Raw genomic sequence first — 26,615 nt, forward strand, 5'->3', positions numbered from 1 at the left:
CTCTTCATTGTTGATGCGGTGTCATGTGGTTCCTTTCTGACATTAACTGAATTGTAATTTTGCCACAGAAACACAGCCCCAGTGACCAAGAGAAGAACATGGAAAACAAAGTCTATTATGCAAAGTGAAAAGAATGTGAAAAGTTGACTTTACAGCACATATGACTTACACACTTCTGCTACATGCTCATGAAACTGAGAGTGGAAATGAAAGCGGCCATATTCTACCTTTTTATAAATCAGTGACAGTCAAAACAAGTTTGTTATTTTAAGGTAAAAAAAAAATTATTATTATTATTTTCTACCAGTTGGACCAGTTTTCGAATAAGATGATGAACAGGAAATACAATTTAGCAGCTGATTGTGGGAGCAGAATTCTCGTTTGGTGACTTTCATTAAAATTGTACAATGGGCGTAAACTCAATGACCTCATGACATTAAAACGTTTTCCAGGTGTTTGCATGCATCTGAAAACCTGTTAAGCTGCACTCAGGCATAATCAGCGGAGGATTTAACAGAAATGTTGTGTGTTTGTTTTACATGGGGCTGTGTCACATGTTGCCTCAGTGCATTGTTGTTGACGTGATGCTCTGCTTCTGCTCACAGAAGGTGACAAACGACAACGTTGTGTCGCGTTCAATGTCGTTCAATGTCGTCGCACCCGCCTACCAAACGCAAGCGTGACACAGTGCTTTAAGTATTCCTTAGGCCCCAGGTTCCTTTTGCCTGGGGGGCCCTAAAGTTTCTAGAAACACACCTGGCCTGGGCCAGTGTAACACACACGCACACACACACGGTGAGAAAGAGTTAAAAGAAACAGAAAGGGAAGAAGAGAACTCCACCCATGCAGCGTCATGACCTTTCACAGGTGTTTCTCTCGGGAGTCGAAGGTGAATCCCTCTCACACACAAACACACACTTCTGCTCTCTGTCACTTCCCGGATTCCGCGTGTCCCGTCAGAGTCTGTGGAAAGTTTTGAAGTTGTGTTCTTGTTAAGAGAGAGAGAGAGAGGGAGGGAGGGAGGAAGGAAGGAAGGAAGGAGGCGCGTATCTGGCTGAGTCCACCGCGGAGGCTCCAGCGCTCTTCACTCGGCTCCAGCAGAAGCTCCGTGTTTGCTGTGTGTTGTATGCGGATCTAAGCTCCAGGATGGCGGCCGTGAAGGCGCTGCAGCAGTGGTGCCGGATCCAGTGCGACGGATACCGGGACGTGACCATCACCAACATGACCACGTCGTTCAGGGACGGACTGGCTTTCTGCGCCCTCATCCACAAACACAGACCCGATCTCATGTAAGTAAGCAGTCAACTACAACTTACGCAGGAACCCGGGTAAGAACTCAAGTGTCCGACACTTTTAAACGCACCCTTTGTGACTTCTGGTTGTTTATACTGGGAACAGTTTATGGGTTTTGTGCGTTAGAGTTTAAACTTCCGCAGCAGTTTGACTTTAGACAGAAAACCTCATGGCTCTGTAAACCGATTGTTGACCTTAATCCGATTAAAGTGAAAAGTCTGTCTTTAGAGAGAAAACTTCATGGCTCTGTAGGAAAAAAACAGGATCAGATGTGGAGCTCACTCTTTACATGGACACCAATAACCTTGTTGACCTTAATCCGATTTAAAAAGATTTACATGGACACCATCAAACCGATTGTTGACCTTAATCTGATTTAAAAAGATTTACATGGACACCATCAAACCGATTGTTGACCTTAATCCGATTTAAAAAGATTTACATGGACACCATCAAACCGATTGTTGACCTTAATCTGATTAAAGTGAGAGTATGTTTACTGTTAGTCTGTCTTTAGACAGAAAACTTCATGGGTCTTTAGGAAAAGCAGGATCAGCTGAGGAGCTTTAAGTGGACACCAATAAACCGACTGTTGACCTTAATCTGACTAAGATCAGACTGATAGATGTTTTAACCAGTTTCTTTCGTCAAGTGAAGAAACGAGAGTCGATGAGCTGTGACAGATTTAATGTGAGTGAGTGAGGCAGACCCAGTGTGGCAGAGTATAATATGTGATGACGGGTGACGAGCTGATGTGTTTAAGGGCAGCTCATGGCAGCCAAGAGGAAAAGGAATTGGGCTTTAACTGGAGGGGTCACCGGGTTCAAATCCCCTAAGAAAGACACCCAATCCCTGCCCTGGGTGCAGATAAGTGCTGCCCGCTGCTTCTGCGCCTGGCACGCGCGTGTCTTCAATACTGGCGTGAAAAAAGGAATGTGTAAAATCAATATTACTAACTGGCGTTTGTGTAAAAATAACAAATTCTTAGTGTAGAGCAGGGGTCTTCAACTCAAATGTCCTCGGTGTCAGTATAAGACCAGTGAAGTGAAAAGTAATCGCAATAATAGATAAAAATTTATCGAAATAATGATAATTATGGCAATATTTACAGAATTTCAAAATAAAAGGGTTTTCTCTTTAAATGGAACCATATATTGTTCACAATTTAAAAATGTATGATTCTTTAAATAAAAAAAGACCCATATATAAATATCTTATAACTCCATATTAAGTGGCGGGCCATAGGAAATCAGTTGGGGGGCCACATGTGGCCCACGGGCCACAGGTTTGAGGACTGTGGTGTAGAGGAAGTGGCAGAGGATGCAGCCGTGCGGGACTCCAGTGTAAGTGATGTGACTGTTCCTGTGGTCTGTTGCTGAGGAAGTTATGACATGTTGAGGTAGAGAGAGAGACATGGTTTGTTTACATGGACGGCACTATTATGATATTAATCTCTTAGATTAAGACAGTAGTAGGAATTAGACGGCCATTAGGTGGAGAATTCTAGTTCTTGGGTTCCTCGGAAAAGTTCCCATGAGTAATTATGTTCTGTGACATGTAAACATGGGTATACGTTCAATATTATTATGTTAACATGATAATCTCAAATCATTTCTTGTAGTCAAATGACTGATATCCATCTTTGTAAATCTGAATAGATTATTGCCATGTAAACAGCATTTTCCTGATTACTTTAACCTCATTAAAGTGAGACACAATCAGCGATGATCAGATTAAGTTAAGTACACACATCTCGTCAGACTTCCATGTCTAATGAAGAGTTTTCACAGCAGGAATTTGGCTGTGCTGTGGATGTGAGTCATAATCAGAGAATGCTGCATCATGTGTAAACAGGAATATAAATGGAATATTCGGGTAGCAGCTCTCGTAAATATGTCACAATTAGGTCAGTGTTTGGAATATTAGTGTCCGTGTATGTGTCGTCTGCAGAGGTTTTTATGTCTGTATGGATTTTTTTTTCATCAAGGGCCACAACTAACAATTCTTTTCATAATCAATTATTATTTTCTCGAGTACTTGTTTGGTCCACTGATGAGTGTTTCCCTAAACCTGGAAAGGATGATGTTCTCAAATGTCCTGCATTCATGACTTCTTTGTTATGTGTAGCAAAGGAACCATTGAATCAGCACTTGTCTGATTGTCTGATATTTAAACTTGATACAGACCTCAAATAAGGACTTGAAACCTGAGAATTTATCCTTTCTGACTGGGTTGAATGATCAAAAACCAACACACACGACACATACGGTTACCTGGACAACACGCAGCGCTTCAGATGTTGTCTTTAAATACTTGTCATTTCTGCTGTTTTGCTGTTTACTGGAACTTAGCCGTCGATCTGAAGCCAACACCAAGTGCTGTGGAATCTGGACATGTTGTTCTTCTAGTGTTACTGATCACGTCCAACTGAGCTCCTCCATAATTCTTGATTAAAATGTTCATTTTAGGCTTAATTGTGTGAGGCGTCGGTGATAAACGTGTGATGTTCAGTTTACGCCGGTAAAATACAGTTAATCGCAGCAGGACGCCATGTTTGAGAAGCTAGAAGTGGAGAATGTAGAATGTTTTGCTTTCTCTTCACTTAGCTCTTTTTTTGAAAACCACCAGGGAATTCCCGCTTGCTAATAATAGTCCTTATTAATAATTGACAGCTGATAAGGCTTGGCTCTGAATCAGTTGTTTCCACATTAGATCAGACTTGAATCATCAGCTCTGACCTTTTGTCTTAGGCTTGTTTCACACACACACACACACACACACACAGATGCGTGATTCGTGTTCCAGGGAGTTCATCGTGACAGATGGAACTTTTAATTTCATTTCCAGAAGAAGTTCCAGCTGCTCCAGTTGTCTCCGGTCCAGGTCTTAGGACAGAACAGGCTCATGTATACATGCATAGAAGCGCTCGGCGCTGATTACAGGCTTAGCTCCAGTTTACGTCCGTGAGCGTGATGAATGCTGGCTTTCTCAGTGGCTGCGGCATGAGATCAGTGACTCAGCGGTCGTGTCACTGCAGAGTGACGCTGACACACTCGTGATGTATGTGGATGTAAAGGCGAACGCGGGTGACTGAATAACACATGTTTTGGTGGAGACAGATTGTAAACACATGAATGTGGAATGCGTTTTATTACTCATGGGGTTGTTGGGTTTTTTTTGTCCTCTCTTGCAGCAATTTTGATTCACTGAAGAAGGAAAATGTCTACGACAACAACAAACTGGTAAGACTTGTTTACGTTCTCCATGTCCACTGTTGTTAGAAAGGCTTCTTTCTTATTTTTAGGTGTATTGAATCATCCACATGATGTAGTTTTATGTAAACACTCTGCTGCCGGCCTCCGTCTTCTCCGTGCATGATGGTCGGTCTACTGCTTTGGAAGAGTGTGGCATATTTGAACAATTATTCACTGTGTCGCCACCAAGTTTGGTGCAGACATTCATGGTCCCCAGAGGATTAATCCCTATGACTTAAAGGTCCTTACCTGTCCAGGGTGTGCGCCTGCCTTTTTCCTCAATGTCTTTCCATGAACTTTCCAAGCATCGGCCAATCAAATCATGTGCAAAGTTCAGATCAAAAACTTCACAGCCCAAGTAGTATTTTATTCATATTAAATGTTACGCCCTGCACACCCTGGACTTTTAATTCATCTCCTGACTCCTCGAGCACAATGTCAAAAGTTCACGTTTGTCAAACATGCGTAACCCTGCGTTCGTTCCACATTCTGTGTGTGCAGAGAGGACTAGTGTGTGCATTCTGCTCATTCATACACAAATGGGGCTCCATTCATATTTAAATGAGGGTTGCATTGCTCTGGCATTCCATGCTGGCGTAACTCATCCCTCATTCTCATCCATCCCAATGTATTGTCCAACCAGGAGCATCAGAAATCAGTTTGCTTCGGGTCCATCCATTGGGAGAGGATGACACTTACTGTGCATCATGCAGACAATATACAGAGAGTATAAACTGACCGTAGTAAGCTGGGTTTTTATTACACATGGATGAGTAGTGTCCTAATGACTGTTAGCGAGAGTAACATAGTTGTCTGTTGGATTAATTCCATCTCACCTAATCTCCAATGTGAAAATGTATTTCTGTGAATTTAATATTTTGATGTTTTATTTTACATCCCTGACTTTAAACTACCAGGGTGTCGGTGCCATTTAACACATTGTTAATCAAAATACTAACGTCTTAGTAGGGATGTCCCTGTACCACTTTTGTGTCCGATGCTGTTACCGATATCAAAAACTCGAGCATCTACTGATATCATTCCGATACAGTGAACATTTCTGAAAGTATAAAGCTGTTAACAACACATTTGTGCCAACTGTTCTCCCCAAAAAGAAGAAATAAACAGCCAAACATGACTGATCCAGTGATTTTTTGACCAGTATCGGACCGATAGCGATTCCCATCCCTAATTCAAAGTCTTGAAAGTCATGATTTTTAGTTAATTATTATTTTTTTTTTTATCTGACCTTATTTAAAGCTACAGTTTGTGGTCCTGTTAAGTTATACTGTTTTTTATACTGGCAGGGGTTTTTCGTGAAATTTGTCCACCACCCATTTGTGTCACCAGGCGAATCTCCTCTCTGTTGTAGGTAGGCTTGAATAGGGTCGGACAATTGTGGACATTTATGGGAACTGATGAGATTGAAGGGTTATACAAATATGTAAACATTGCGTTTTGTCATAAACAAACATGTCAGGCAAGATGATACAATTAAACAACACGACACAGATTCATTTGTGAGTAGAACTTTATCAGTGCTTAATTAGTTTGAACAATCGATTCTTTCATTGAAGAACAAAAGCAGGAATGTGCAGCAAAACATTCCTAATCCTGTAGGAACACAGCACGTGTGTGTGAGAGTGAGGAATAGCACTGATTTTCAACTGTATTTGCATCAAATCTGATTGTTTTAGCCAAGAATGTGCTACAATATGTTATATTTAAGTTAGATTTTCAGTTTATTCCCATTAATTCCCAGTTAATTTCCATACAAAGTTTCCCATTTTGAAAATTCCTGGAATTTTGCAACCCTACTTGTTGTAGGTTAATTATCCCAAAGCATGAAGCTTTGTTCAGTCATGCTGTTTCAGAATCTTTATTGTCATTGTGACGAAATTAAAAAGCGCAGGTTTTCCAGTGCAAACAGAGAAATATAAAAGTAAGAGACACAAACACACACACACAAACAGACACAATTATTGCACACATCCTGAAATATGAAAACATAAACGAGGGGTGTGCTGAATGATGAAAGAATGATTAAGTGATTTAAAAGAGATGTAAGTGATGTACGTAAACATAAATGGACTATAGATCAAAATATCTACTTGAGCAGCATTTAAACAGTTGATGGCAGATGGATAGAAACTGTTTCTGAGTATTTTTATTGATAAATTGATGTTAACTCCTAGTTTTTTTCCAAACACTTTTAAACACATCATCATCTTCACATTCATGACATCACATGACCACAGTGTGAAATTTTGTTATGTGATAAGAAATGAGGATGATGGTGATGAGTGGGAAGATCCATAAAGTTGATGGTGGACCTCATGTCAAAAATTGTCAAAGTGGATCTTTAATTTGAGGCTGATGTTAATCTAAGAAATTACACTTTTAAAACATGTAAACAGCAAAAAAATCAAAAAAAAAAAAAAATCACTAATCAATCACAAAAGTAATACCTTGCGGTCGTGACCTGTTTCGACATGTTCATGTGGATATTGCATCAGCACCACATGATTATGAGCAAGTGAATTTTCAGACGTAAAAAGGAGAAGAGAGCGGAGGAGTCACTGACAAACGCTGGGTGCTTCAGTCCTGATTCATTTTCCTCTCTGCACTCTGGAACTGTTGATAATGGCCCGACGTAATAAACAAAATATCAGCTTGGACGTACAGTCGTTTGTCAGAAAACTGTTCTTGTTCTTGTCGTTGAAACAAAGTTGAGAAGACAGGCTTGTTATTAAAAGGGCATAAAGCTGTGTGACATCACCGTATCACAGGGCGCAGCAGAGTAAACAGAGGAAACAGAGTTTTTATGACTCCTCGATCCTGTGAATACTGATTTAGTTCTGCCTCGGCTGCTTGTCGGCCTGTCTCTGCTTGTTGTTTTTTTTCTTTCCCTGTGTAGGTGTTTGACTCTAGTCCTGACTCGCTTTACTAGTCTGTCACCACACCACCAAGTGTAGATTTAATCTGGTTTCATATTTTGGCCATTTGGAGGATTTTTGTTGAAGATCTGGAGAATCGAGACACAGATAACACAACGCTTTGTTTGAGGAGGGAAATAATACGCCCTCATCTATATGATGCGCAGTTTAATGTACACCTGGTAGACAGGTATGTGTGTGTGTATGTGTGTAGCCACGTTTCATGCTGTCAGAAAGAAGTTCTGTCAATCCAGACTTTTTCAGTCAGAGCCCACACTCTCTGTGACACTGACAAAAGTAGATCAACAAGTTCCATAATCTCTTTTATTCTCTGTTTTTTTAAACACATCTTAACTAGGGATGGGATGATACCACTTTTTTGTGTCCGATACTGATACAGATATCACAAACCCGAGTATCTACCAATATTAGTCCAATGCAGTCATTGTTTTAGACCATTTATCAATGTATGAAGCTGTTGACAACACATTTATGCTGAGTCATTTCAAAGACATAACTGTCCAACTGTGTGACAAATATTGTTGTAATAAACAGCCCAAACATGACTCCGCTAAAATCATTGGATTGGATTTGACCTTTTTATCTGTCCGATATCCAATCCAGTGATTTTGACCAATACCGATACTGACCACTTCCCATCCCTCAGTCTCAGCTCTGGTCATTTTATTGATTGATCTGTTTCAAACTGTTTGGAAAAGTGCAATGTTTTTATAATTATTGTACAAATTTGGTACAAAGGGGCGGCCCATGAGAACGTTTAACTTATGACCAAAGGGTTGTCGATTCGAGTCCCCATCAGGTCAAGGGCTGGGGAGCTTCCTGAGCAAAGACCCAGTCCTCATTGCTCATTGTTAACTGGACACTCTAAATTGACCTCAGTCACAGGGGGGCCACGTCCAGTCTCAAAGATTTGGTTCTGATGGTCATGGTGATATTTTTTTGTGAACATTACTATGTTTTGACAGAAAACTCAAGGATGAACCCATTAAAATGTCATAGTTAAACACCTCAAGAGAATCCTTTTTTAATTTGACACAAATGTAAAAGTGCATTACTTTGAGTCTGGAAATAAAACTGATTTGGTCGGTGGAGGCAAACAACCACATGAGGGGATTCTAGTTTAGAATTATGTCCAGCCGTTACAACAACCATGAAACATACTCGGCAAACTTATTCTACTCAGGACACCAAAGTTATCCTGACTCGATGTCAACAAGAAAAGGAAAATGAAAGGAAACCATCTTTATGCTTTCCTTTTCTTTCCCTGCTGTGGGACAAGTAACAATCTCATTCTTGCCATTGAATGTTAATTGCAGACATTAGAAGTCTTGTGTGCCACATGGTCGGTGTAGTGGTTAGCACGCTTGCCTTTGCAGCAAAGAGACCCGGTCGGAAAACAAGGGCCTTTCTGCGTGGAGTTGCATGTTCTCTCTTCTTAATCTATGTGGTTCTGTGATGGACGGACTGGTGATCCGTCCAGGGTGTACCCCGCCTTTCACCCTTCGTCAGCTGGGATTGGCACCAGTGACCCTCATGTGGAGGATAAAGCGGTAGAAGATGATTGAGAAGTCTTGTTTGAATTATGTAAAGTAATTCAAACACGGAGCCACAGTTGCTCCAGTTTCCAGTTTCTCTTTGGGTGGTTGGATAAAGTCGATGTTGTTTGCAGGCGTTCAGCGTCGCGGAGGATGAGTTGGGAATTCCAGCTCTGTTGGACGCAGAAGACATGGTCGCTCTTAAGGTCCCCGACCGCCTCAGTATCCTGACATATGTCTCGCAGTACTACAACTACTTCCACGGACGCTCCCCGAGTGAGTAACTCTGTCTCACCCCTTCTCTCTTTCCATAATTCAAGTACGTCTTTATTTAATGTGTAACGTTTTGCACACAGTTGGTGGGATGGGAGGTATAAAGCGTCCGGCCGAGCCGACCCCACACGAACCGCCTGGAAAGAAGAACCAGCCAGTGGTGGCCAAAGTGTTTCCCTCATCCAAACCTGCCAGAGAGAACAGCCCTCCCCCCTCCTCCAACATCACACGGCATTTTCCTTCACCAAAACAAACCAGAAACATCACCAAGGTACATTTTGACTACTTGAAATAAACCCCGGGAAGTTAGGAACAAAGCTCAGGGTTGAGCAAAGAGGAGAAAAACCATCTCTTTGCAGTCAGTTGTCTGATGAGGAAGTCCATGATGTCATCAGTGATGACCTCAACACTTGGAACTTGAGTAATGCATTGGTCTTTTGTCATAGAGGATTTTCTTTTTCTCACTTGTTTACGTCTTTCTTTCTCTCTCTCTCGTAGGACGTTCCAGTTGAGACACCGCATCAGACGGGCACACTGAGTAACAAATGTGTCTCCTGCAACAAGCACGTTCACCTGGTGCAGCGACATCTAGTGGACGGAAAGCTCTACCACAGGAACTGTGCAAAGTAAGAGCCTCACTATAGTGTGTATTCTGTGTCTCCAGAACAGTCATAATAATGAATTACAGTTCATTTGTACAATTATGAAGGACTGTTGATTAAAACAAAACACAACAAAGAAGCATTAATAGATTTTTTTCAAAGTTCCAATGTGTAACTTCTGCCACTGTTTCCTGCTTCAGCATTTACAATTATTGTTTCATAATCACCGGTTGAATATTAACTTTGAGATAGACTTTTGAGTTGGTGAATTACCAACTACACCTGAGAAAATAAAAAATGGTCAAGGGTGTGTGGGTCTTTCTGCTCATGGTGGAAATCTATGTAATCAGAAAAGTATCATGACTTTTGCACTTTCTGTCTCTCAGGTTACTGTCAACAAACTCAACTGCATCTTTTAGAAATTCTTCAACAAACAGCCCGGTCTCCAAAGTCACTCCACTACCAGACATGACGAAAACCAGCACAACCACACCTGCGCAAACACCCTCCAGACAGGGACCAACATGGCGGATGGACAAACCCAGCACCACATCTAACTTCTCCACCAACGTTTCCTATTCATCTCCTTCCAGGTCTGTTTCAGGTGTCTCTTCTCCATCTAGATTCTCCACTACCGTTTCCTCTTCATCTCCTTCCTGTTCTGCTTCAGGTGTCTCTTCTCCATCTAGCTTGTCCACCACAGTTTCCTCCTTGTCCCCTTCCAAGCCTGCTTCAGGTGTATCTTCCCCTTCTAGCTTCTCTTCCACTGTTAGGTCTTTGTCTCCTTCCAGGCCGGTTTCACGTGTCTCTCCCCCATCGAGCTTGTCCACCACAGTTTCCTCTTTGTCTCCTTCCAAGCCTGCTTCAGATGTCTCGTCCCCATCTAGCTTTTCCACCACTGTTAGGTCATCGTCTCCTTCCAAGCCTTCTTCAGGTGTCTCTTCCCCTTCTAGCTTCTCTACCACTGTTAGGTCGTTGTCTCCTTCCAAGCCTGCTTCAGGTGTCTCTTCCACATCTAGCTTCTCCACCAATGTTAGGTCTTCGTCTCCTTCCAGGCCGGTTTCACGTGTCTCTCCCCCATCTAGCTTGTCCACCACAGTTTCCTCTTTGTCTCCTTCCAAGCCTGCTTCAGATGTCTCGTCCCCATCTAGCTTTTCCACCACTGTTAGGTCTTTGTCTCCTTCCAAGCCTGCTTCAGGTGTCTCTTCTCCATCTAGGTTCTCTACCACTGTTTCCTCTTTGTCTCCCTCCAGGTCTGCTTCAGGTGTCTCTTCCCCATCTACCTTCTCCACCACTGTTAGGTCATCGTCTCCTTCCAAGCCTGCTTCAGGTGTATCTTCCCCTTCTAGCTTCTCTACCACTGTTAGGTCGTCGTCTCCTTCCAGATCTGCTTCAGGTGTATCTTCCCCATCTAGCTTCTCCACCAATCTTAGGTCTTCGTCTCCTTCCAGGCCGGTTTCACGTGTCTCTCCCCCATCTAGCTTGTCCACCACTGTTTCCTCTTTGTCTCCCTCCAGGTCTGCTTCAGGTGTCTCTTCCCCATCTACCTTCTCCACCACTGTTAGGTCATCGTTTCCTTCCAAGCCTGCTTCAGGTGTCTCTTCCCCATCTAGCTTCTCCACCACTGCTCGGTCTTCGTCTCCTTCCAGGCTGGTTTCACGTGTCTCTCCCCCTTCTAGCTTGTCCACCACAGTTTCCTCTTTGTCTCCTTCCAAGCCTGCTTCAGGTGTCTCTTCCCCATCTACCTTCTCCACCACTGTTAGGTCATCGTTTCCTTCCAAGCCTGCTTCAGGTGTCTCTTCCCCATCTAGCTTCTCCACCACTGTTCGGTCTTCGTCTCCTTCCAGGCTGGTTTCAGGTGTCTCTCCCCCTTCTAGCTTGTCCACCACAGTTTCCTCTTTGTCTCCTTCCAAGCCTTCTTCAGGTGTCTCTTCCCCATCTACCTTCTCCACCAATGTTAGGTCTTCGTCTCCTTCCAGGCATGCTTCAGGTGTCTCTTCCACATCTAGCTTGTCCACCAATGTTAGGTCTTCATCTCCTTCCAGGCCAGTTTCACGTGTCTCTCCCCCATCTAGCTTGTCCACCACAGTTTCCTCTTTGTCTCCTTCCAAGCCTGCTTCAGGTGTCTCTTCTCCATCTAGCTTCTCTACCACTGTTAGGTCATCGTCTCCTTCCAGGTCTGTTTCTGGTGTCTCTTCCCCATCTACCTTCTCCACCACAGTTTCCTCCTTGACCCCTTCCAAGCCTGCTTCAGGTGTCTCTTCCCCATCTAGCTTCTCCACCAATGTTAGGTCTTTGTCTCCTTCCAGGCCTGCTTCAGGTGTCACTTCCACATCTAGCTTGTCCACCAATGTTAGGTCTTCGTCTCCTTCCAGGCCGGTTTCACGTGTATCTCCCCCATCTAGCTTGTCCACCACAGTTTCCTCTTTGTCTCCTTCCAGGCCTGCTTCAGGTGTCTCTTCATCTAGCTTCTCTACCACTGTTTCCTCTTTGTCTCCTTCCAGGCCTGCTTCAGGTGTCTCTTCTCCATCTAGCTTCTCCACCACTGTTAGGTCTTCGTCTCCTTCCAGGCCTGCTTCAGGTGTCTCTTCCACCTCTAAAGAAAGTCAGACTGCTTCTGCTTCCAAACCTACTGCGGCACGGACTGCGTGCGAGTCCACCTTTGCTACAACCAGAATCATCGACAGCAGGCCAACTCCTGCACCTCGCACCTCAACCACAGCAGCCAAGACGATGCAGTCCAAGCTCAAGTTCTTCGAGTCGGACAGCAACACTAGCAATGAAGAGAAAAAGACTTCATCTATTAATGTGGACATAAATAAAGGGATGCACACTGCCGGTGGGAAGGTCCAGGAGGTTACAGCAGGTCAGACTGTGACTGTGGTTGTAAATTTTGATGATGCTGGCAAAAAGGCAACCAGCCCAAACTTGAACAAAGGTGGAGACCGAGCTAAAGCCGCTGTCAAAGGTGGGAAGGAGCGTTTGAAACCGACAGACGTTGAGAGCAAAAAAACCAAAGCAGAAGCAGCAGCTTTTCTCTCCAAGAAACTGGCTGAGGAGAACAACAACAACAACATGACACCGTCATGGACGACTGTAGCACTGAAGAAAACTGAGAAGTGAGTAAACCACACTCAAACATGAGTTTACTCTTCTGTATATTTTGCCTTGGCCTGACCTCTGCTGGTGAATGATGGTATTACTAATAATAATAACAATATTTCTTCACTCACCTCTAATCAGACCTTCTCAAGTTGAGAATCCCAAGAGGGAGACACCGGCTGTCAGAGGGAGAGTGAGGCTGAGGGCTGACCCGTCACTCCTCGCTGACCTGAAGGTTCTGGACACACCAAAGTCTGCTCCAGCTTCTGTTCCGAGCCCGGTTCCGAGCCCGGTTCCGAGCCCGGTTCCGAGCCCGGTTCCGAGCCCTGCTCCAAGTCCAACCGTCAGGAGCAAACTGAGAACCAGGACTCCAGACAGAGGGAGCCCGAAGCCTGTCAAAGCTTCACCCAACACCTCAGGTTAAATTCAAACATGTCCTGAACTCTGCAGCTGTGTTGTATGTATAAGAACATGCTAGTTGTGCTCAATATTAACATAAACTGTAAACCTACACAAAATACTTAATATATTTATATGATACAGCAACTCAAGTTATAAGCCCAAAGCAATAAAACAGTAAATAAACAATTTACATTACAGGTACACTTATAATATGGTAAAAGTGCAATAATTTTGTCATGATGGTAATACGTTTTACTGCCATAGTCATTACCATATAAAGAAAAAATGTTTGTCAGACATAAGGGAAGAAGAATTTCAATTTTATAATATAGTATTTTTTTATAGTGACTCTCAAACATTTTAATATGTAGGTAATATGTAGCTACACTGATGGTAGTCTATTCTAAATATTAAGTTATTGCCTGGATATTACCCTAGAAATGCATGGTATTATTGTAATGGTATCTCTTTATTACCATTGTTTTAATAACCAAGATAGAAATTGCATTAGAAATGAGATGATATTGAACATAGTTCTACCTCTAGTCACAATGTGTTTTATACTTTTATGACATTTAGTTGGTAATTAATATTAATTCATGGTGGGCGATATGGGCAAAAAGTAATATCTCAGTGTTTTTGTGGCTTTTGACAATAACGAGAATCGATATCCTTTAAGAATTAATTGTTTGAGTTATAACTCATTAATTGTTGCTTACAGATGACATCAATAGACACAATGTTTCAGGAAAACAACAAATCTTTTTTACTTTAAAATGTCTAAAAATTGAAAGACTGGGGTAAATTATGCAACATACACACACAAGCAAGAGCAAATAATAAAACAATTCAAAAACTTAGTGGCTACTCGCGATCACGTAAGCCCACTCGTGGTCACATGACGCTGAATTCTGCTCATGAGTCTCAGTGCGCGTTTCATCCTTTTGTGAAGTAACTGATACTTGATAATGTCAATTTGCACATCTTTCAAACAACAATCCCAATATTATTTTATACGATATACTGTATCGTGCCGACACCTAATAATACTAATATATGATGTGAATATGCACATATACTGTTCATCTTAATCATATTATAACATGATATTGAAGAAGTCAGAGCAGTGGATATGATGTAAATGTGTGATTAGTGTAAATGTGAACACAAATTAAGTAATGTCTTATTAATGTATTATTCAGGATAATGTTAATCGTCAGATTATTGGCTTTGATGTAAATTTATTCCAACTTTACCAGGAAGTGACAAAACACTGACGTTTCCATTGATGTCTTTGCTCTCGACAGCATCAGAGAACGAGTCTCCTGCCGACTGGAGGTCGATGCTCAAACCTGTCGGCAAAGAAACAAAGTAAGACTCTTTGTGTTCTGCTGTCACTGTGTTATAATACTCTTCTAATCTGGAACATGAGCAGCGTCACGGGCGGATCTACATCACCAAGCATTTTTCTGTATGAGGGATATTTTTTTCCCCTGTCCATTCATCCATCCTTTGATCCAGTCGTCCATCCGTGTCTCCAACTGTCCCTCCCACAGGGAGCGTGAACCTGCTGCTCCTCCACATGTCTCTGGTGGTCAGAGCTCTCAGGCACAGCTCTTCCACCTCATGCATGTGAGCCCCAAATGGTGTCATGACTGTGTCGAGTCCTCTGTGGTGCAACATATGCTCAGTGCTCCGAGTTCCTCTCCCTACATGACCTTTCCTCTTTCCTCTTGCTCTCTGGGCCGGAGGGGACAGATTTAAAAAAAAAAAAAAAAAAAAAAAGAGAAACTGCCCATGAAGACATTGATGTTCTGATTCTCTTTTCCTGCTCCTCTATCCACAGACCGGCGAGTCCTCCACAGCCGGCTAAACCGCGGGGTAACCAGCTTTCTGTCGGGCCTTCCTCGTCCTCCTCTAATGTCTCTAAGCCAATCATTTCTATCACTCCACCACCATCAAAGGGTAAAGGCTAGTCAATTATTCTCTAATTTAGTTTTTAGACAAAACTAAAGGGACAAAATCCTAAAGATTGTTCAAATGGCTATTCAACCTCTCCTGTCGTTCTTCATATTTATGTTTTCTCTCTTTTTTTTAGGATTTCAGAACGGTGCTGGAGAACAAACTGCAAATGGCACCAAGACGGAGTCAAAGAATGTGAAGGTGCGGGATTTAGATTACAGTAAAGAAAATATTCTATAGGAAAAGACATCAAGACAGACGCACACACACAGTAGACACAGTATCAGGCAGTTTTCTTACTTTATTAAGGACATAAATGGTAAAAACCTTACTTTAAGGGAATTAACTAGAAACAGCAATGTTGCACTCTGAAATGAATGTCAATCATAAAACATGAAATAAATAAGTCAGTCAGTTTATGAATAACACGTTGCTGTATTATTTACACTTTACCAAACAACATTGATTCTGAATGTAATGAAAGATATTCTTTACTCATCTTAATAATCCTTTTTTCACGCTTTGATGTCATACTGCTCTGAACTGTAAGCATTGTCTCTAACTGTGTGTAACAGATGAAGCAGGACTACATTCCCAAAGAAGACATCCTAAAGGAACTTGACAACATCGAAGAGAGCTTGAATGAGTTGGAGAGGAGAGGAGTGGAGCTGGAGATGAAACTCCGCCGCAGCGAAGAAGGTGAGACGAGCACACACACACACACACACACACACACACACTCATAGACATAATGTGTTCCCTCACCCTAACAGTAACCATTACAACTAAACAGTCTTTTCTAAATGACCTAAAAGTGATACTTACATAGTAAAAGTACAAGTATGTTACCAGAAAATGACTTTGGTACAAGTTGAAGTCACTTTTTATAATATTACTTAAGTAAAAGTGCATGACATTTACTGTACTTAAGTATCAAAAGTAGTGGGGAGTAAGTATTGAGTCATGGTAGCTCAGTGGTAGGGCGAGTTGTCTTTCAACTGGAAGGTTGTGGGTTCAGTTCTTGGCTCTGTTAGTATATGTGTGTCCTTGAGCAAAGACACTCATGAAGACTAGAAAAGCTCTATCTAAATGCAGACCATAATACCAACTCTTCTTCTTCTGATTTGATTTAGTAGTAACAAAGATAGTCAGTGGATATGTAGTGGAGTAAAAGTTGCTAGAAATATAAATAACAAAGTAAAGTACAGATATGTGAATTTTGTACTTAAGTGCAGTAACAAAGTATTTGTACTTACTGTTTCATTACAACACTGCAACTAAGTCGAAGTCTTAACTCTCAAAAGGTCTGTTTAATGTGAATGTGAGGACATGTCAAAATGTCCTCACTCCCTATGGTTTGAACGTTTTGAAAAAAAAGAAAGAAAAAAAAAGGCAGATTTGGTGGAGTTTGAATGTGTTTCTGGGATTTACTCTGTGTGTGTGTGTGTGTGTGTGTGTGTGTGTGTGTCAGAGGGTGAAGATGACTCTCTCATGGATGGGCTCATGGTCGAGTGGTTCAACTTGATCAGGAACAAGCAGGTGGCCATGCGCCGGGAGTCTGAACTGGTTTACATGTGAGTATACACACACACACACACACACACACACACGCATGCACGCTCAGAGAAGGGGCCTCACACTTTATAGCGATCAGTGAGACAGACTTGCGGCCAGAAGGTTGACAGTTTGAATTCCCAGTGCCCTCCCTCCCTGCGGGATGTCCTGGAACAGGACAGAGCAGCACTCACTGGCTGGGGTGCAGGAGAGGAGAGGAGAGGAGAGGAGAGGAGAGGAGAGGAGAGGAGAGGAGAGGAGAGGAGAGGAGCAGCTACAGACTAATACAGCTCAGTAGATTTTGACTGGGTTGTGTATACACAGTCCTGCTGCTGTAAGAACTCACTGTAAAACCATCACCAACCAAATCTGTCCTCACCATTTAAACATCTGTTTTCAGGAGCAACTGTTGGGATTTGACACAAAGTCGGTTTGGTTCTTTCCCCTGGATTTACTGACAATAAGAGAAATATTGATATTTTTTTCTTTGTTGGGCTTAGGTGATATATATATAATTCCATAATAACCTTTTCAGGATGATATAAGTCAAATGATCCTGCAGAGTGTTAACCTTCTGCATCTCCTCTAGACTCAGTTTACAGCCTTGAGGAAATCTGGCTAACTGTATGATGGGAGGCTTTGACCAATCACAGGTCACTTTAAAAAAAAAAAATGAAAGAGGGGGCCTCCTATTGGCTGATTTACTTAGCAGCTGCATGTACACATTTACTCAAGTATTGGTGACAGAGTCTAAATGAGAGTCAGAGCTTTATCGCAGTAAAAAGATGTAATTGATGGAGAGTATCAGTTAGCATTTAAAGGTGATATACGCATAGAAATATCAACAACAGCGACCTTCAGTGTTAAAACGGGCAGCGCCAGACCAGTAAAATAATAGCATAATAACCTCTGAACGACAAGATCTTTCTCTCAAATCTCTCAAATTTCTTGAGAAAAATAAGTGCAGTTTTCAACGATATTATGTTGTCATTTTATTTATTTACACATGTGCATAACAACTTACAGATGACAGTGGATCTACAACGGAACAGAACATTTAGTCACAGGTGTCTGGAAATGAAAAAAATAGTATATCACATTATGAATAGATTCACAAATTCATCCTGTGAGCCGGATTGGACACTCCGTTTGGGGCGGTTCTGGCCCACAGGCCGTATGTTTGACACCCTTGTCAAAAATCTTCTTTTTTTTTAAAAATTATTATTATTGTTATTTTTAAATGCTTCTTTTATTGGTTTTTATGTGTGTTTTTAGCCCTCTTATTGTTGATTGTACTGTATGTACTGCACTATGGTCCACCCTGTGGTTTAAAAATGTGCTTTATAAATGAAATTGGATTGGATTATGTCAAGGAACTGTACATAGTGAGGCAGAAACCTTTACAATATTATAGAGAGAAGAAACAGTGGAGAGAAAAAAATCCCCCCAGAATAAATAAACGCGCAGCCATCAACTGGCGGCGATTGAAAGTGTGTCTGCGTCAGAGCAGCAGTGGAGAATTATCATGTAATGAGAGGAGACGACGACAAGGTAACAATAACAAACAGTAAAAAACCTTATACATGTTAAATATCCACTGACGACGTGTATGAATGAGAGGGGAGAGAGTTGGCACTTCAAATGATAGATATGTGTTAAACAAGGCAAAAATAAAAACCGTGAGATAATTGTGTGTTCTGTCTTTGTCGTGTGCAGAGGGAGAACTCAGGAACTGGAGGAGCAGCAGCCCAGTGTGGAGCAGGAGCTCAGGACACTGATGGATAAACCAGGTCAGGGCTCAGGAGGACGCCGTCATAACAACACACAACACAACAGTCATCAGACAATAATTCAATATTAATCATTTAATGTGTGTGTGTGTGTGTGTGTGTGTGCAGAGCGTCTGAAAACATCCTGGGAAAGAAAAAGGGAAAAGCAGCTGATGGACAAACTGGTGGAGATCGTCAACGACAGGAACGCCATCGTGGAAGGTCTGGACGAGGACAGGCTCAGGTGAGAATGACTCTGTGAAGCTCTTTTACAACATAATTCTACATCTCCAAATACTTAATACGACTATTCCGTTATCGCTTATTCTACATTTTACTCCAAATGTGCAAAGACAGCACTGCACTGTCCACAGATTTCAGGTGATATGGATGTAAAACCTTTAAATATATAGCCGTACATGAGCAGTTCTATCCAAAATGAATCTTTTATTTTTATTTTTTTCCCAAAAGTCACACCTATATAAAAAAAAAAATCAGATACTGACCATTTACAGTCTCCTACATGTGTGAAAAGTGTGAATATGTTTATTTAATTATGCTATCACTATAATAATAAGGATAATGATCACACCTTTATTTATATACCACATTTTAAAAGCCAAGTTTATAAAGTGTTTTCACACTTGACCAAGCGGTAATCAGGATATTCTATAGAGGGAGAAACAAATAATAAGAAAGTGAAAAGTCACAAAAATACAAGCAAAGACACCATCTTTGTGTGTTCTTTATGCTACAAATGATAGGACTGAGCGACGTTGACACAATGTAACTTTCCATGGATATTTAAACATCAACTAATTAAAGATCAAATATTTTACTACTGGGTGAAAGTTGAAGAAAACCGTTCATAAACATTCAGTCTATGAACCTCCATTTAAATGTTTATTGAGTTATTTATGAAATAATTATTTTGCTTGGATGCTTTATTTAATTATCAGTATTATTATTTTTGAATTATCTAAGTAAGAGTACCCGCAAAAGAGTGGTAAGAGTGAGAAAGAGTGGTTTTAAATGTCTTTTAAGGACAGAAATCAACAAACACTTCACAAATTAGAGATTAAACATACAAAGACATTCTGTGTGTTATATATAATATAATATAATATAATATACCATGTCTGTCTCTCAATCAAAACAATAACAGCAGTCAGAGTTTGACATCCCTGGATCATGAGCTTTGGTTCACTTACTGATGAAGTGACTGATCCTCTTCATCGTTTTGAATGAAGTTGCTCTTCGTTATTATATTTTTTTAAATTCCATATACCTGTTTATAAAAAAAAGTGTGACACTGATCGACCCTCCCTCCCTCTCTCCCTCTCTCTCTCCCTTTCTCTGCTCTGACGAGTATGATCAGACGTCTCACTACAGGTGTTGAACCTCGGCGTAGCAGAGCGACCATCTGTCGCTCTCTCTACGCGTCCTGTGCCTGTGTTTCAAATTAAAAGCACTCAAGTATTTCTGTTGCTTGTTTTCGTCCCCCGCCCCCCCGACAAGGCTTTTATTGTGAAATATCTGCACAACCAGCAGCAGCTTGTTGTGCAAAATGTAATAGTCCTGTTTTGGGGGGGTTGCCTTTAAAAAATGCCAGGACTGCATTCCTGGCATTTTCGATTCTCAAACCTGGAAAGGGTGATTTTCTTAAATGTCGTTGTTTTGTCCAAAAACCGAAAAATGATTCAGTTTTAATGATTTCTTTGTTACACGGAACAAAGAAACCAGAAAACATTCACATTTACAAAGCTGTTTTAATTCCTTAAAAACACTCAAACCGATTGATTGATTATCAAAATAGTTGATGATTAATTAAAAAAGGCACAATATTAGCGACAGCATTTGTTACTCTTTAAAATAATAATATGAACATATTATCATATATGACCCACAAACATCGCAAAGTGCCTTTAACAGAAGACAAAAGAACTAACGCTGCTATCAAACCTATCAGATCACTGTAGGAACTGATGTAGGAACCTTTGAGGGACAGTGAAACTTGTTTCTCTTGTTATTTCTGCACTTATTTGTGGTGGAACCACAGGCTGGGCCACTGTGAAGTTGCTTATGGGCTGCATGTGGCCCACGAGCCGCCATTTGAATAGCCCTGAAACCTGAATACGAGCAGCTCCACAAAGCTAAAGACCAAGGAAACCGTTTATTACCTGGAATAAAAACATACATTTATTAATATTTGTATAGAAAGCTAATGAAAGTACACTTTTTTTAGATATTTTAATGCAGAAATGTCACATATTATATCTTTAGGTGTCAGTCTTATTGTACTGGTGATGATTATTGTTACGCAACCCTAATACATCCTATTTGTTCCTGCACTGCTGCCTCCTTCTCCTCCTCCTCGTTCCCTTGCTTTGCCTCCTCCTCCCTCTAAATCGCTCCGTCTCCATTTTCCTCCATGCATGTGCTGTTGCTTCACCTTCTCAGGGAGGAAGAGGAGGACCAGGAGCTAAACAAGATGATGATGAATTTCAGTGAGTGTCACACACACACACACACACACACACACACACACACACACACACTCCCTGCTCTGTTCATTAGTTACCACACAGCCGCGGCGTCGCTGCAGCTTAGCTGCTTTATAAATGACCCAATCAAGGATTTCCATCATTGGTGCCACTAATTAAAGCAGATAGAATTCTCATTGTGGTTTATGGAATTGTGTGTGTCTCAGTGTGTGTGTGTGTGTCTGAAACCTGTGCTGCTGGTTTATTTTTTTAATTTTTTTTTTTAAAGGTGCCACTGTGTGACGTTTTTCATCTCATTCGATCTAATGACTGCTAATGGAGAAAGCATCAAACAAAAAGCGGTGGCGTTCCTATTAGACAAATGGATAATGCAGCCGCTTCATTTGGCCCTCGATAGAGCCCACGTTTAAGCCGCCCCTCATTTGCAATTCATGGCCGCTGGAGCGGGGGCCGCCTGAAATTGAGCAGATTTATGGAACTTGGGCGTGGAGTTCATTACGTTACAGTGAGCAAATGCCGATTACGGGCTAAAGAGCGGCCGTTTTCCATTTAATGATATTCATAAAGTTAATGCTTAAAGTTTCACACAGGTCGTTCACGCTCCGAGTTCACTTTAACACGTGCACTGTATTTCTCACAGTTGTGTGTGTGTGTGTGTGTGTGTACAGTAACCATGACAACAGGGCCTCTGATTTGAGTGTCACACATAAAAAGAACCTGAGAGAGTCAAAGTGATCAGTTGGTCGATTGTTGAAGTGAAAGAAGACCTGAAAGTTCTTTTTTCCTGTTATTGTTATATAAGGATTTTCTCAGTTTTATAAAATTACAAAGTAAAAAAAATTGCACTACTAAAACGGTCAGAGAGTGAGCCAGCGTTCACCCAGAAACCGAGGAAGCTAAATGGAACTCGGCCGTCGTTCACTGCTGTGAAAAAGGTCTATTGTAAAACAAATGGGCAGATTAATTGACAATTTAAGTAAAAGTTTGTTGTTGGAGTCTCTTGTACATATTTGACAATGATAAAAACTATTTCAAGTGGTATCCAAAATATTCTTGTAGATTAACTAAATGAGCCAATTCCCTACTGTTGTCGTCTGGGTACTGGATTAAGACAAAGCCTCAACTCCATCCCTTTGTTAAGGGTTTGATGATGATACCGATCATATCTAAGGATACCAATACACTGTATCAGCTTACACTATATTATACTGCAAGCTGATATATTGGTATCAGACCCTTTCTCTGTAATATTGGTACCAGCATCAACCATCCACATCAGTCATGTTGTAATTTCTGAGTCCCACCATGTTGCCGTACAGGACAATAATTCATCTCAGGTCTGTGGCTGTGTGATAAATCTTCTTAATGCAAACACAACAGTATGTTAGTACAGAAATGATTTACAGCACCATCATTGTGAAAACATTTAAAAAAATAGCATCATTTTCCACTGCCAACTGCATTTTCATGTCTTTGTTTCAGCGCTTTTTGCACTATTAAGTATGTAAATATGAGAAATGAGATTGCTATGATTACCTGTTTAATTACCTTTATAATGAACCCTCTCTGTCCACGTGTCGTCCTCTCCTTCAGATATAAAGAAAGACAAACCAAAGAAAAAGTCATCGGTGGCCAGAATCTTTGGCTGGGGAAACAAGAAGGAGGGATGAATGTGCTCCAGTTTGCTGCTCCTGTTCACGTCTCAAAGCCATTTGCCCTATAGTTCCTCAGAAATTAGGCTCTGCCTCGTTACAATCAGGTATTTGTGTCCATGAGGACTACTGGTCCTCACAAGGTCAGTATTTATGCCTAGCAATTGTCCTAAAGAGGTAACAAATACACACACACACACGTTTGCACAGTATTTGTAGTGAGGACCCTAACCCTTAAACTAAGCCTTAAACCCTCAAGAAGCCATAAAGATGATGTTGAGGGGTCAGTGACTCACCAGCTGTGTTGTGATTGAGTTCACTGCTCTGCCTGTTAGTTAATCCCCTTCTTAATCTTAATCTGTCTACTTATTGCTCACACACACACACGCACACACAGGCACATCTCCTCACTGATGTGTACAGTATCACTGATGCTTGTGTACAGTATCACTGATGCTTGTGTACAGTAACACTGATGCTTGTGTACAGTATCACTGATGCTTATGTACAGTATCACTGATGCTTGTGTACAGTAACACTGATGCTTATGTACAGTATCACTGATGCTTATGTACAGTGTCACTGATGCTTGTGTACAGTAACACTGATGCTTGTGTACAGTATCACTGATGCTTGTGTACAGTAACACTGATGCTTGTGTACAGTAACACTGATGCTTGTGTACAGTATCACTGATGCTTGTGTACAGTATCACTGATGCTTGTGTACAGTATCACTGATGCTTGTGTACAGTAACACTGATGCTTGTGTACAGTATCACTGATGCTTGTGTACAGTAACACTGATGCTTGTGTACAGTATCACTGATGCTTATGTACAGTAACACTGATGCTTGTGTACAGTGTCACTGATGCTTATGTACAGTATCACTGATGTCCTTCCTGACCCTGTAGCTGCTGTCCTGTACATGTCAAACTGTGTGTGTACGATCTCCTTTAACTACATAGAAATACAACACTTACATGTTTTTGTCCTTTGACAACTTCACACAACTGTCTTTTTAAATTTACAAATCCATTTTGCTTCATTAATTACATTTTTTTTAATTGTAAACTGTATATCTTACCCTATCGAAACAAAGACTTCTTTCATTTTGGAATTCTGTGAAATGTCGTTATTGTGACACTGTGACAGAACATAATTTTAAGCTCATATCGCCACCGCCTCTACTGCTTGCACTTGACCAGACTCGACACTCTGTGACCTTGAGGTCATTTGAGTTTGAGACCCCTGTTTTAAGGGATGACAAACCACTGATGGTGTGTGTATGTGTGTGTGTGTGTGTGTGTGTGTGTGTGTACAGACTTGACCTTTTAACAACAGCTGTTTATTATTCAGAGTGTATGGTTCCTATAAAATGAATTTCAAATGTAAATGAATTGAAATAAGCAAGTGCTGTGTGTGTGTGTGTGTGTGCAATATGCACTTTAACATATTACACTTTAATCATTTGACAAGTACTTCAACATATGTGCAAGAAAGTCACTGGAAATTGTGTTGTTTTTTTTTACCCTAATACACATGTGGTATTGTACACATATCATGTTGTACTTAAACGTTTGAAGGACGTCTAACATTTAAACTGGTCCATGTTGGATCTGAATATGATGCTTATATCTTAAGTGTTTCTGTGTCGTAATGTAAAAGTGTATTTTGTCATTTTTTGTGTGTTGCGAACAAAATGCGCACTTTTAACAGAGCTAGTTGGTACTGTTTTTTATATATGTGTGTGTGTGTATGTATGTATGTATGTATGTATATATATATATATATATATATATATATATATATATATATATATATATATATATATATATATATATACCTACACTAAATTTTAAATTGCTCAGCTGTGAATATTGTGCAAGATTTCGCTCTCGAAATTCTGATATTTAATGAAACTGGCCTGAATTTTAAATAATAACGATAAACTGTAGCAAATGTTTTTCAGCTTTTATTAAAACAGTGCTATTAATGGATCATGTTGCTTTTGTTTCTACTCGTGAAAACTCGGTCTTTTTAATGCAGAGAAGCTGCTTCAGAAAACCTGCATTGTCTCTGTTCAACCACAAGGAGGCAGCATGAGCCTTTACATGTCATCGCTGATCAGAACAGGAACCCCTGAAGATCTGAGATAAAGTCCTGTCACTAACGCAGTGCTTTTGTTTTAATTAGTATTCCAAATATATTATTGGATACGTTCTGTTGCCTCAAACTCTTTTCTAAAACTTCTCTTTTCCTTTACAAAACACACATCTTTGATTAACACTTGTTAATGTCTCTCATGTTGTGTTTATAACTGGCCACATGTTATTCAGCATGTCACAAAACAATGTAACATCAACGCTGATTAAAAGCAAGTATATTATTTCCGTTTAATGGAGGTTAATTAAAGTGTAATTTAAAGAAAACACTGTGAAAAACAATGGCAGGGGGCAAATTTTTTTTATTAAAGAACACCAGATTTCCAGATTTCTCCACTCGTATATTTTTGTGCTCCTTTAGTGCTCACGTGGCACGGATCTGTGCCACAGGTGCACTCATAGTAGTTTGCCGTGAGAATAATACACAACTCCTTATTTGGACGTCCTGGGGGTGTGTGTGTGTGTTTATAGGTCACATATTCAGGCTTCTTTCCGTCTTCTCATGTCTCATTTGATGACATTTTTAGTTGTGATATAAAGTAGGAATAATTGTGCACAGAAGTCACAAAAAATATTTTTTTTGTTCATAAAAACGAGGCCAAGTGAACTTTGAACTGTGACGCATTTCCAAATATCAAAAATTCAATCCGATTTTAAACATTTTGAGTGCTTTTTGCTCAGGTGTGTTAATTTAGTTTGTGAAAATTAGATTGCCTAGGTTGTGCTGAGAAGATAATATAAGACACTCTATATTGCACACTCTTATAGTGTCTATAGATATTGTATGTTTAAAAATAGAAATGGAAAAAAATCAGCTGAAATGCTCTGTGTTCTAAGAGTTAAAGGTTCTAAGAGGTTTTTTTTATTGTCATTCCAGTCGAAAAAAAATTGGTGACTGAGGTCCTGGTAGCAGCCAATAATTTAACATAATAATAGTAAAATAGTGCAAATAATAAAAAAAATCAACACAAAAGATGAACACAAAAATGTTACAGACAATATGAGTAACGATGTGCAAATTTAGACAAAAAAGTCCTCAAATATTCATCTGTGACCGTTGAAGACACTTAAAATACACACTGCGTTTTATGTAAAAACCCAAAACATAACAAAGAAAAACCAGATGGAAGAAAAAGTGAGCAGTGCATCACTTTGGAGTCATCCTACCTGCAAAAGATCCAGGTGTTAGATACAGCTGCCGCAACAAATAGCTGTTCATCTACTACAACAAGAAGAGAAGTGAAACATGTAAAAACACAGCAACTGTGTCTCTCTCCGCCACAGTTAAAATATCGAGAAATAAAAGCGAGAAACAACACAAAAGAGTAGGGAAATTGACTTTTTAAGTGTGACAATAGAAAACTGTGTAATCTTCTCTCTAAAGGCAACATCTGTTCCTGTTGTTATGTGTGAAAACCTTTGTTGATTTTCTTCCATCGTTTTCAACGCCGTGCGTCTGAATCGCTCCCCGTCCCCAGTTAACTTGGGGAACTTGGTGTTTGTCTTTAGTGGTGGTGGAAATTTACCTTTACGTCCACTCGGTGAGGTACGTTTATAAATGTGGGAGAGTGGTGGTGTGTGTGTCTGTGTG

The 26,615-nt window shown here is 40.7% G+C and overlaps 1 protein-coding gene across 1 annotated transcript; it reads left to right on the forward strand.

Moving 5' to 3' along the window:
- Positions 1-864: 864 nt before the first annotated feature.
- On the forward strand, positions 865-25,352 carry LOC131467361 (MICAL-like protein 2). The gene is made up of 16 exons (XM_058641217.1): positions 865-1,289; positions 4,487-4,535; positions 9,174-9,315; positions 9,396-9,583; positions 9,811-9,938; positions 10,301-13,033; positions 13,158-13,435; positions 14,726-14,789; positions 15,265-15,383; positions 15,517-15,581; positions 15,956-16,079; positions 16,852-16,954; positions 18,651-18,724; positions 18,833-18,947; positions 21,164-21,210; positions 22,801-25,352. Exons 1-16 carry the CDS (start codon positions 1,147-1,149, stop codon positions 22,875-22,877), a joined length of 4,449 nt encoding a protein of 1,482 aa, XP_058497200.1. The 5' UTR covers positions 865-1,146; the 3' UTR covers positions 22,878-25,352.
- Positions 25,353-26,615: the final 1,263 nt, after the last annotated feature.

This window comes from Solea solea, chromosome 10, assembly GCF_958295425.1.
Source record: "Solea solea chromosome 10, fSolSol10.1, whole genome shotgun sequence".
NCBI lineage: Eukaryota > Metazoa > Chordata > Actinopteri > Pleuronectiformes > Soleidae > Solea > Solea solea.

What these genes read in the sequence shown, in the direction of transcription:
- LOC131467361 (XM_058641217.1), top strand. Translation starts at nt 1,147, where the DNA reads ATGGCGGCCGTGAAGGCGCTGCAGCAGTGGTGCCGGATCCAGTGCGAC. An exon ending in GAGTCTGAACTGGTTTACAT is followed by an intron (nt 16,955 to 18,650) that starts GTGAGTATACAC and finishes TGTCGTGTGCAG; the next exon opens with AGGGAGAACTCAGGAACTGG. An exon ending in GACACTGATGGATAAACCAG is followed by an intron (nt 18,725 to 18,832) that starts GTCAGGGCTCAG and finishes GTGTGTGTGCAG; the next exon opens with AGCGTCTGAAAACATCCTGG.